This window comes from Melopsittacus undulatus, chromosome 15 (assembly GCF_012275295.1).
Source record: "Melopsittacus undulatus isolate bMelUnd1 chromosome 15, bMelUnd1.mat.Z, whole genome shotgun sequence".
Taxonomy (NCBI): Eukaryota; Metazoa; Chordata; class Aves; order Psittaciformes; family Psittaculidae; genus Melopsittacus; species Melopsittacus undulatus.
In genome coordinates, this window is record NC_047541.1 from 1,713,855 (window position 1) to 1,726,305 (window position 12,451).

Consider the following 12,451-nt stretch of genomic DNA (forward strand, 5'->3'; position numbering starts at 1 on the left):
CATACCAGAAGCTGCCACTTGCTCACATGAGCTGCCCTTGTAACAAACCCTTCGGTTTTTCACAGTGTAGTGATGATTTTAGTTCACATCCTGCAACCGGCAGATTCAAATGGATGTGCTGTGTGTCTTCTTACTGTGTGCATTACTACCTGAGAGGAGAACAGGCGCTGTTGTAGTGGCAGGCAGGGTGATTACTGCAGATCTGGTAGGATGGACAGACTTTCATGTCAGTGTAGGGATGCTTGAATGTCATTCATGTAACAGACTTACAGAGCTCTCCATTAAAGCATTGCAGAGTCCTCAGGGTTCCTTTATAGCTGTAAGAATCCCAGGCATAGCTTGTGGAATACAGACCGCAGCCATTCCCAAAAGCTTCTGCTTGCTGGAGTCACTGTTCCAATCTTTACAGGAGATACTCCATTGGAAGTTTGTATTCTTTGTCTCACCTTGCATCCTTGCTTTGTGGAGTGTTCAGGCTAGGATGTAACCAGGTAGCTTGTCTGTGCATTGCCAGGCTTTGTTCTTTTCCCATCACCCAAAGGAAAGCTCGGATATTGAGGCTTGTCCTCCACGTGACTGAACAGAATTTGGCCTTTTCCTATCTGCATCACACTTTCTCATGTTATTTTTACTGCAGCTCCAATCATAAGATGAGCTCTTAGGCACAATATGAACATAAACCAAGAAGGCACACTCTGCCTGTATGCTCTGTATACTCCACCTAGGAGTAAAGGGCTGCTGCTTAGGTGGGCTTGTTTGTGTTCTGTCCCTCGCTTAATCTGTTGCATCTACTAAAGGCTCCTCTGCGGGGGTATGGGAGGCCCTGAATGCGCTGTGGTCAATTAGGTCTGTAAAGCATTATTTATGACTATTATTTCATTTCAAAGTGGGTCAAGCCGTTTTGGCACTTCAGGCGCTGATTCCTGGTTCAATGGCAGGCCGTGGTCACTATGGCAACTGCAGAAAGCGTTCGTCATGGCTGTGCCTTGGGTTAGATTCAAGCTTCAAGGGCTGAACAGGGAGTTTTAGGGGCTCAGGGCAGGGGGAGGCGAGTGGGACGGAGCTGCAGGCTGGGGGGGTTGTGCTCATCCTCGTATTCCATGCATGGAGCCCTCCATGTGATAACAAATACTCAGTGTTGCCCAGTCATCAGATAGCGAGGTGGATTCAGACCTGAATTCAATCAGCTCTCCTGCCTTAAGCGTAAGAAGGCACCCTTGAAGCTGTCTGTTTTTCCCTATTTGCAAAGGTGATAATTCATACATACCTAACACTATACATTCAGATGGGTTGAGATTGTTAAAGCATGCCAGAGATGCTCGGTGACTGGGAAATGAAGCTGGGAGACCAGAGAGTGCCCGAGATTGTGCTTGGCATCAAAGCCTATGGCTACAACAGTGTGAACTGAGCCTGGACAAACACATACATGCCAACTTTAAGGGAGTTAGTGCTGATGGTGCTCCTGTGTAGCTGCATCAATGTGGGTTATTCAGCGTGACTGAGGAGCTCTGTAAGACCATGGGTGATACAGCTTGAATCAGCCTCCATAGCTGCATCTGTGCTAGGCATGCTAAGGCTGGTTTGGAGCATGTATGTGCTCAGAGTGTAAAAACTGGGATTGTATCTTCCATGCTTGTGAGTGTGTATTGGAGCTAGTATTAATGTACTTACTGCAGGCCACAAAAGGTAGAATTTGTCTCATTTGACTACAGTTTCAATAGGGCTACCAAACCTTTAGTGATCTTGTCTGGGTTTCACATGCACATGGTGCAGCTGTGAACTGGTTATACTGTGGTTTACTTTAGAAACAGTAAAAACTCAGTGCTCCTTCATATCTGCAACCTGGAAGCAAGCAGAACCTTGGCTGAATTTGACTTAGTCTGTGTTAGAGTTGCTTGAAGCTGAAACTCAAGAGTGAAACTTGTGAGTATGAACTCCCATGAACTGAAAATGAGAAGGAGATTGTGCATGATAAACCCAGGCTTCACAGAGGAGAAGTGAGTATGTTCCAACAGATGTAGCACAGTGGGACGTGACTCAGGAATGCTGGCTTCAAATTCTTGCCTTGTGTTTCTGGGGATCATCTCTTGTTCAGTTTTTAGTTTCAGGTATCATTTGGAGGGATTAAAGCTTGAGTATTGCTACAGTTGTGCTGTACATGGAGCTGGTATTCAGTATTCCTGTGTATTGACCCAGGAACAGGGACACACAGTTTGCTGTTGGCATTTCTCTTACCATTTGTAAGCTTCTTGTGTGTATGAGGGTGAAACTGACTCCTGTTGATGTTTGCATAAGCAACTTTGTAGTGTTGCATCTGCAGCTTGTTTAGGGAAAGTGTCATCATCACTTGTGTGTTAAAACAAACAGTGACCAAATAGAGGGTAATTCATGAGACCAGTTCATCCAGTACTAAACCAAACCTAATAAAGGAGTGTATTACATTACCTAAACTAACATGCGTAAAATGGTTTTGGCATCTTCAGAGGTAAGAGGTGGCTGTGATTTTTATCTGAGAATGAAGGAAACCTCAGGCATGTTTTCAGAAGGCTTCAACTCCCCCACTCTACATCCCATTGTGAGAAGCAGACTTCGGTTTGCTGTATGTAATTGGGCTTAAATTATAGCCCTTGAGAGTTCAATTGTATTCACTTCTTTAATTCAATCCCTTACAGCTGTAATTCCCTCACCCTTGTCCTATTGCCTGCTCCTCTGCCTTGCTCAGATGTGGCTTTGCTTTCGAATGCTCAGAAGATAACAGGGTACAGTAGGAACTCAGCATGGCAGAGTTAGCCCAGGGTTCATCCTTGGATCAGCCCAGTGTGACCTGCAGGTTGCAGAGCTGAACAGTACCAGCAGGGAAGGCCTCAAAGATGTTTGGTCTGGTCATAAATAGTTTTGGCTCTTAAAGGAAATGAGTTACAGAGGGAAAATGGATGCAGCGTGTGGTGTTTTGAAGTGTCTGGCAGGAAGAAGAGGCATCAGAAGAGAAGGAACAGTGAGGAAATCTGAGTTTTCCTGTTCTGTATAAATAAGTATGTAACTGGCTTTCTGGTTTATGTGTTATGGCATTTACTGAAGTTCCATTCCCCTAAATGTTTCATATTGTCTGTAAACCTCTGCCAGGCGTTGCTTTTCCCCAGAATGAAAGGGCAACTTCTCTTTCTTTAAATCATGAAAGCTTTTACGTCATAGCAAAACATTTCCATGCCCAATTCGAGCTGGTGTGGGAAAGGAAGGTTAGGTACAGGAAATAATGACTGTGGTGTCTGTCATCGTGACTCCCCTCCCAGTGCCCCATTGGTTTTGATGAGCTTTAATGGAGTGTTTCCTAAGAGACATGGTTCCATTTTTGTGCATCCTGTTGAGTCTAGTTACATTTGCTGGAATAAAATGAAGGAGGGACATATTGGGACTCCGTTAAGAGTGGACTCTATTGAGAACACATTGGTATCTCTTTTGCTTTTGAGAGCAAGTTGAGGTTTCCTAAGCTCAGATCTTCCTTTTGAACCCTCAGAGCTGACAGGAGAGAATGAGTTCATTCTCTGTGGTCAGATGAATTGAAGAGTAGGTGGAGAAAAGACACTGGCAAGCCGTTGTAGTTTTCTTTGCCACTGGTAAATGGTAGCTGCCTACAGCCTAATTTCACTGAGGACATTAAGTCCTACGCGTGGCATTGGGCGCATCGCTTAGGGAAGCCAGATTTGTCTGCTGTGCTGGTGGAGATACCTGTGAGCAATGCTCCACATCAAGGATGGATGCGGTTGTATTTGGTTTGAGCTGGAGATCACTAACCCTTCCCTTTCCTCCTTTGTTTCCATAGTACTGCCAGTAACTCCAACCGCAGCACGCCTGCCTGCTCCCCCATCCTGCGCAAACGCTCCCGGTCCCCGACGCCGCAGGACTCCCAAGGAGACACCATGGTGGAGAAAGGCTCGGACCACTCGTCGGACAAATCCCCTTCCACGCCGGAGCAGGGTGTACAGCGTAGCTGTTCCTCTCAGTCAGGCCGCAGCGGGGCCAAGAACTCCAAGGTGAGCAGCGAGCAGATGCCTTTGGGCAAGATGTGCATGTGTCCCCAGCTCTAAACCCTCTAATGCAGAACATTGGCTTTGTTCTGTGCCTTTTCCCCTCTAGCTAACCTTCCTCTTCCTTCCCCTATCATCCTTCTGGAGATTCTCTGAACTGGGAGCCATTTGTGTAGGTCAGATTTTGGCACAGCTCTAGCATCCTTTTAGCATCCGTGAGCTGCTGATGGCTCATATGGCAGCTCCATAACAGTTTATGTAAGCTGACGATTTGGCAAGTCAAGACCCTGTTTCTATGGGAGGCTCTGTGGTTTTGAGACAGACCTTGAAAATCAGCTGGTTTATAATCTGGAACATGAAGGGTTGTGAAAAACATATAGGTACCTCTGTGCAGACAGCCTGGAAAGGGTCCATGCATTTCTCCAGTCCTAAGCCCTGTGTTGAGATGAGGCTCAAATTGCATAGAATCAGAAATGGCCAATCCTCTGTGCATTACATCCTATCAGTGCACTATTCTCACTGTCTTGGCCAGGGCAGATGATATTTTCTCTAGAAAGATATTGTGTCTTTTGAACCATATTCAAAACAGCCTTGTCTTTGCTGTTCTGAGGAGCAGGGTTGGGTGATTCAGTTATCTGTGAGCAAATGGGACCTGTTGAAACACACATGGGAGCCAAATATAACCTTTGATTATAACCCTCATGCGAGTGGCATATTGTAAGGTAGTTACATGTGTATTTCCAGTGTTTTAAAGTGAAATATTTCATCCTGAACAACTTCATGGTGTCACAGATATAATTCTCATGGCTTGTGTAATGAGTTGTTAGATCTTTGCCCGATTTTGTGCTGGACACAAGAAGTCTTCATCCACTATCCCACCCAAGAAGTGTTTATCCACTCCCCTTTGTGGTTACTGGTAGCAGAGGAAACGGGATTCACTGGCCAACGTTCACTGGGCTGAACTGATCACCCACTGCTATAGGGAGAGTATGGAAGTGGAAAAGAGCAGGCAAAGAGTATTCTCAAGGTGGATCATATAAGACCTGTCAGCTCTGACGCTGCCCTTGAGGTCAGACTTGCTTCCTGTGCACTCAGCAACCTACAGGGCAGCAGGACCGGATGACAGCATCAGGCATTACGGTGCCAGCAGTGTGTCCCCAAAGGAAAACCATGCAGATGGGAGGCAGGCAGGATGCTGTGGTTATAGCCATGCTGGGAGACACTGTCCGGGAAATGGCATCCTTACTAAGGGGGAGTTACAGAAACGAGTTGCTGTGATTTAAGGCCATGGGAGTGCGATTCTTAGCAACATGGTGACTATAAAGCTTGGCTTTCTAAAAGGGAAGGGGGTATAATGATTTCTGTTGGGTCTGTGGGTTTCCTTCTCTTGATTTGGGAGGTAATTTTTCTTCTTTCCTTAATTTCTCTCTTTTCATTCCTGCATGCTTTCTCTCCGATTAAGTCACACAAGCGCCTCTCCAAAGTAAGCCTTCTTTTTTCTCTCCTGTCCCCCACTGTAGAACTGTCTCATCACTCAGAACCCCTCCCCATGGTACTGAGCGGTGACCCCAGTAAGGCATTCTCCTGGTGCGGCTGTGAGAATGTCAGCAAGAGCTCAGCCCCGTGCCTGTAGCTGAAGCTGGTTTCACTTGTATCACTGGGATCTCGTTAATATTTGCTCACATGGGGTGAGAGCTGGCCTGTTCATCACATTCCTTCAATTACTCCTGACTAATTTTAGCCTTTGTTTTAAGGTTTGCTTTCCCTCCCCCTTGAAGCGAGCTGCTGCCTTTGCCAGGGAGAAATCTGCTGGCTTTGGTAGGCTGAGAGTGCCGTAATCCCTTCTCTTTCCTCTCTTCTTACTTTGTGGCTTTCAGAAGCAAGAGTTGATCCCCATAACCTCTTGCCTGCTTTTTATGATGAATAGTAGCTCCGTGGCCAGTGATCTCAGCTTACTGCCCTCGCACGCTTCCCTGTGTGATGTAAATATTAAAGATCAGTGATTCCAAATGAATCCAGCTTAAACCTGTTAGAACAGACCTGTCCCAAATGAATTGTGAGAATTCATGGGCTCGCTCTCAAAGGTGATAAGTAGAAGATCCCTCTGTGGGTGCTTGGATTGGAGATAAGATCATTTGAGATTGATCTCGCATCTCTATGCTACCCTCAGAAGAGTGTACCAACCCAAAATGCAGATGGGATGCTTACTGGATACCGTGCCAGGCTGTTGGCATTTCCACATGTATACAAGGCAAGTTAAAACCAGAATGGCTTGGATGGCTTCATAACCCATGGAATCAATGCCTTGGCCTTTCCCCTGTTGATGCCTTAGGTTTCATTTTAGACCAGTTCTCAGGGAGCAATGAAGTCTGCAGTGCTGGCTTACTGGTTTTCCTTAGTTGTAGAGCCTCTTGTATCCAGCCTGACCTTGCATGATTGCTGGTGTCTGCTGGAAGCTTTGTTATGTCTTTTATTAGACAGATTGTCTTGTGCTTGGTAACTGTAGCTTAAACCACAACAGTGTGAAAGAAGCTCTATGGAAGATGCAGGTCTGGAGTAGCAAAGAGTCCTGAAAGGATTGCTGGTGAGTAGAGGTGTGTGGGTCAGGACAGGTCATGGTAAGCTGGAGGTGCTTCGCCTAAGCTATGAAGAGGTTTGTTAGGAGAGGGACTGAGGGGAAGAACACTGGTAGGGAGTGCTGGGTATGTCAAATGTGTGCATAGTGGTACTGTGATGAGCAGTACATGAGGATGAGAGGAAAACCCCAACAACTTAAAGAGAATTAGAGAAACAAGTGGGAAGTGGACCTCAAGGTGAGTTCCAGTGCGAGGAAGACAATGCACAGAGGGAAGGGGATCCTGAGCATCACCTCCCCAAGCCTGTGTCAGAGCCTGCTGCCTTGCTTACCATGGTCTGTGCACAAGGTGAGCCTAAAGCAGTGTCAGTCTCTTCTCTGTGCTCCCCAAGGCGGCCTTCTTTGGTATAAGGGAGGAATCTCGGGTGTAATGACCCCCCCGATTTTCCCCATACAGATGATGATGGTTATCATTAAGACAGAGGTTAGGAACAGAGAGCCTAAGATGTTAACATCTCCTTTCTCAGCCTCTTCTCCTCTCCCCCCCCCCCATCTTATGCAAGAAGAATGGTCTCGTTTTCCAACCTGTCTCGCTAATGAAATGAACCAGCTTGAGCCCATGAGTTTGATGCTGTGTTTATACAATTGCTGACAGATCTGCTTGAAGTCTCCTGCCCTCTTTTGTCTGTTGTGTCCATTGTCGTGCTGCAGCGTTGCCATCAGAGGGAGCGCTTGGCCAGGAGTTTTTAAGCACTGGATGACACCTCCAGGGAATCTGGCCTGGAGAAAGAGCTTTGCCATAGTGTCCATTATGTGGCATGGACCAAACCACCGTCAGGCCTGTGTCAGCATTAGGCTTTTACTGGCAAACACTGCTGCTGTCTGAACTTAGACCCCCCCTTTTTGCTAACAGCCAGCAATGAAATATGTATTTTAACTCTTCTGCTCTTGCTCACTGTTAAGAGTGATTTCCTTTCCCTTATAAATCCTTCAGATTCTTCCCACTGTCTATAGGTAATAACGAACACTGAGGATAAATACCAGGTTAGGGGAAAAGATGAGTTTTGATGTAGCCCTGCACACTGTAGAACAGTTTAGGTCTGCTCAGAAGGTCTCTTGTATTCAAAGCAGGTTTGATGAGGTTGGAACAGGTTGGTCTGAAGTCTTGGCCAGCCTCATTGTGCAGAGCTGCATGACTGGAGATCTCCCAGCCTCATCGAGCCCTTGCTCCAGTGCTTAATCACTCTTGGGAACAGGCTTTTTCCTCCTACTCAAGTAGAATTTCCCTTACTGCAGCTTATGACTGTTGCACCTTGTCCTTTCAGTGTGTGATTATGAGAAGAGTTTGGCTGTGTCTTCTCATTTACCCCTGGCACTGGGTGGTGTAATCCCCCTATAGGTAGTAGGTGATGAAATACTGGTCATTTTGGACCAGGGTGAGGGATTTAGGAATAAATGTCATCAATTTCTTTCAGTTACATGGCCATAGGGATTTAGAAATGAGGTGAATAGCATAGATTTTGGAGGAAGGTCTGGAGAAAGGGCTCTGGAATCTGTTCTGAGCTCTACCCTCACCCTGGTTCTGTGCCTCTGTTTTCCCAATTGTAAAATGGACTTTGGGATACTTAGAGAGCTCTATGGCATGTCATTCACTTGGAACAGGTTCCCATTCCCCTGGAAGTAGTAGGAGTGAGTTGCAATCCTGCTCCCAGTAATGCTGAAAGGTGGCAACTTGTGTTGGCATCAAGTTAGCAGGCTGAACTTTGTATGTGTGATCCACTGCTTCCTATTAGCACTGTAAAGCTGTAATCTTCCATAGCAGTATATGCAATACCATTAACCTATGAAGATTTAGAGGCAACACTATATTAATTAAAGGCTCATGGAAGATACCCCATATTTTGCCTTCCTCAAGTTCTTCCTGGTTACAGCCACCATGTAACTGTGAACTCTGGTATCTGCGCCGGTAGCATCATCTCTGCAGCTCAGTTACATCTTCTCCTCTTCTGTGTGCAGCTCCATTCCTCTGTTACTTATTTCTTTTCTCTTTTCAGTTCTAATGCTTATGGTTTCTTTTTCCAGTATGACAGACTTAACCTGCTCAAAGTAAGAATATGTTTTTCCTTTTTCTTTCTTTTTTCCCCCTCCATTACACTGTCTCTTGGTTCTCATCTTTCACATCCCCTGTATTCTAAGTGAGTTAAAAAAGAAGGTAAATAATATTGAAGATAGATATAAGGATTCAGCCTCCCTTCTCTTTGGACTGTTTTACCTGCAAAACAGAGGTCAGGGGGAAGGAATCTCCTCATGTTGAGTGGAAGCAAAAGATGAGGCTTGGATGTCAATATAATTGTATGGAAGAGCTTAAGGAAGCAGGACCTACAGAGCTCCTGTACAGAGGAGCTGAAGTTTGGGGATATTCAGATGCAAGGGGCCAAAAAGAGTTACTGCAGTTAATGCAGCAGAGGGGGATGAAATCCTTTTGCAGTGTGCTGACACCACAGCATGTGCACCCTGATTTAGAAGACACAGCGATAGCGGTGTCTCTGTTTTGTCTATGCCAATTATAGCCTGATTATGAGTCCTTTCTCCCCAGGAATTTGTGTGTTATGCCTTTTGCTCATTAAGGCAAACAGATGGCAGAACAGATCTGCAGGAAAACCACTCCCATCTCAGACAAGGTGGTGTGTATATGGTTCAAGATTAATTCCCCCAATTCTTTTTAGTGCAGGCTGAATTCCAGAAGGCATTTTTCCATGTCCTACTTACAAAGAAGGATGACTTCAACCAGACCCTTCATGAATGGAGGGTATGGCCAAGTATGGAAAAGTGTAGGAAGTAAAAGGAAATTCCTCTGGTTAGTTAATGAGCCATACTGTGTATTGAGTTCATATCCTATCCGCAGGATCTGGGGAAGGGTCTTAGGGGTGTTCTTTTTAGCATCAAACTCCTGTATTTTGGCCTGTGGCACATCCTGTGTTACTGTGGGGTTTTGCAGTGAAACTGGTGGCAATGCCCAAGGTTGCAAAGGCTCCTTCAGGAATGAGATCCAGATGCCAGTAAGGTTGTCTGCAGGAGTGGCATATAGGGAACAGAGGGAACTGAAAGCAGGGGGATGTAAAGGAAGAGCAGTGTAAGCAACCCCATGTCTACATAGAAATCTCTGGTCCAATCTGATCTCATTAACACTTGGTACTTACTTTCCTCTAATAAACATCCTGTACATCACTGGTCCTGTTGTGGGCTATCCCAGTGCAGGTAGTTCTGTGTCTCTGTGAATGTGAGCTTAACTCTGAGTGAAGCTTCCCCAGGCTCTGTTACAAGCTGGGGAAGAGTCCGTTTCCCTTCATATTCCAAACTGGGTGACAAACACTCCCAGTCCAAGGGTCAGAAGCAGGATGGCTTCAAAGAAAGAAACGCAGTGAAATGTTGCTTCTATCCTTGGGTATTGCCTCAGCTCTCCCATGTGCAATGTGGACATGCATTGCTGCTTGGGGGAGAAGAATGGGCACAGCCATGTAGTAGTTAAAGGCTACAGGGCTCCCAAGCTTCGTTGCCCTTGGGTAAATCCACCCTAAAATGGGGGATGCCTGCATTGCCAGTGCTGCTCTATGTCCTGGCATTGGAAAGCCAGCCTGACTGGAGTGGGAGTGTGAAGCTCTCTCTGTGCAGATAAATCTCACCTCCAGCTGAGAACTGCCAAATGAGGCTTTCCAAGCTGAGTTGGCTTCTTCACATGCTCCAGTGTGCCATGTGGCCTGTCCTCTTAAACCATCCTGAAATGCCATGATAAAGACAAACAAATTCACATGTGAAATGATGCAAAACACTGTGCACTGAAATTCTGGAGGGGAAAAATACATCCCAGCCTCTCGTTTCTTGTTTTGCTTAGCTTTTCTAGTGATTTTCCCCTTATTTTCAGCAGCTATCCTGGCTCCTTTTGAAAACTTAAGATGCTATTGAAGGTTTGCTGGATGGCTTTTGTGAGTCAAACCGTGTCCCTGCCTCTCGTAGTAGTTCTTCAAGGGCTTATATGCACAGGGTCCCTTCAATGCAATGTGATTGTTGCTACCTGGCCAGCAAGGACATGGCTGGTGATGACTATGAGGAGCTCTGCTGTTGCTAGTGGATGCTGCTGTTCTGCAGAAGGGAGCACAGTCTGTGTGTGTGCGTGCATGGGGACATGCACACGTTAGCCTGAATTGTTTCCTATGATGGACTCGTGCTTCTGGATTTGTTCTTTGTTCCTGTAACTGGAAATAACTGTTAGACCACACCATTGAAATCTTCTGTTTAACCCCACTTTCACTTCACTATTTATACAAACCAGATTGGACCTAGTTTCTCTGTCCATCTTTCTTTTGGATCCTAAGACCTCTGTGCTAACTAATGCTTCTCTTTTATTTTGTCCTTACAGAAAAGCCAGAGTTGGTATAATGTAAGTACTCCAGTTTCTCTTGTCCCTGGGTGAATATGGGCTGGGTACCTGGGTGGGGGGGAAGGTGCAAAGGGGCTTTGCAGTGGCACTGGGGCATACTGACCATTTCCAAGAAGAGATGGAAATGGCTCAGAACTGGCATCCTGAGGGAAGGGATGCCAGAGATAGAGAGCACAAGCTTTGTGTTTTCAGTCACTCTTGTGATGATCTCCACATCCTGTACCTTATTGTATCCCAGTACTGGTCCTGATGGGACAGACAGAGCTGCCACCCTGCAAACCCATTGCATCTCTCAGGGTGGTGTGGGGCGAGAGGAGCTGTTTTCTGCCTAAAAAACTATAGCAAAACTCTCTTTTGCTTCTGCCTTGCTCTTGTTTTCATTCTGCAAGCATGGGTGGCAGTGCTGTCGGTACACAGTGTGCTAATTCCCACAGTCGATGTCGTTCTGCACAGTTAAACCCTCATGGCTCGAGTGCTCTAAAGTAGATAGTTGGCAAATGCAGCAGCCATTCCATGTCCAGCAGCATGGAATGTTCCTGTAGACATCAGAACCAGTGGTTTTGGCTGATTCAGATTTGACAGAGGCATGAGAGGCAGACTTAGTTACTTGCTGTATATAATCAGCACCAGGATAGTAGCAAGGACAGGAAAGGCCATGCTCTCAGGAGCTGATTGAAGCATGGAGGCAATGGCATTAAGAATGAAGGATAAACCATGGTAGGTCAGACCAGTGGAGATGTAGCAGAGAGGGGAATGTGGAGTGGGGCAGATTGGGCAAAAATGTGAATCTGTGGCCATGGCTAAAGGTGACTTTTGCTATTACTGCTTTTAATGTAGCTGCTGAGATCCATACCCTGCTGCATGGTGCTTTGCTGTGGTCTGCTTCTGTGGGTCTCTTGTGTTTTCATGTTCTCTCTCTCTTATCTTTCTGTTCTCTTGTTTTTCCTCCATATATTTTCAGCATGAGAGACAGTACATCCGGAGAGTAAGCACTGGCTGCATTTTCTGTGGTTTCCCCCCCAATATTTTCCTTTAGCAGACAAAACCAAGCCATTTTCTATTAGTAGAGACATTCTGGCCAGATAAAAGCAGCAATGTAGATGGGCCACAAACTCCAGGAAGGCAGTCAAAGTCAATCCTACTTGGCAGTATTATTACCATTACAAATGTGTTGATGTATCTCCTTGATATAGTTTCCCTTCTTTGCCAGCTCCTTCCAGGCAGGATTATTCTGGTGTTTGGACCATTCTGGTTCTTTTGTTCCTTTCCCAGTTTCCTAAGATTACTTTAGGTTTTGCTGCTTTTAACTGCTCTTCTTGTCCTTGTAGCATCAGCAATTGGTCCTTGTCCTCTTTGGCAGTTGGAACCCTTCCTTTTCCCTCTCCTGGATGCCTTTCTTGTCTACTTTTTCCT

At 45.9% G+C, this 12,451-nt stretch overlaps 1 protein-coding gene across 1 annotated transcript in view; it reads left to right on the forward strand.

Moving 5' to 3' along the window:
• LOC101879856 (protein Aster-B) overlaps nucleotides 1-12,451 on the forward strand; it is a 66,441-nt gene that overhangs the window by 38,769 nt on the left and 15,221 nt on the right. The window contains exons 2-3 of the mRNA XM_034069477.1: nucleotides 3,821-4,031; nucleotides 11,018-11,038. Coding sequence (XP_033925368.1) covers nucleotides 3,821-4,031; nucleotides 11,018-11,038 — 232 coding nt within the window. The remainder of the gene's footprint in view (nucleotides 1-3,820; nucleotides 4,032-11,017; nucleotides 11,039-12,451) is intronic.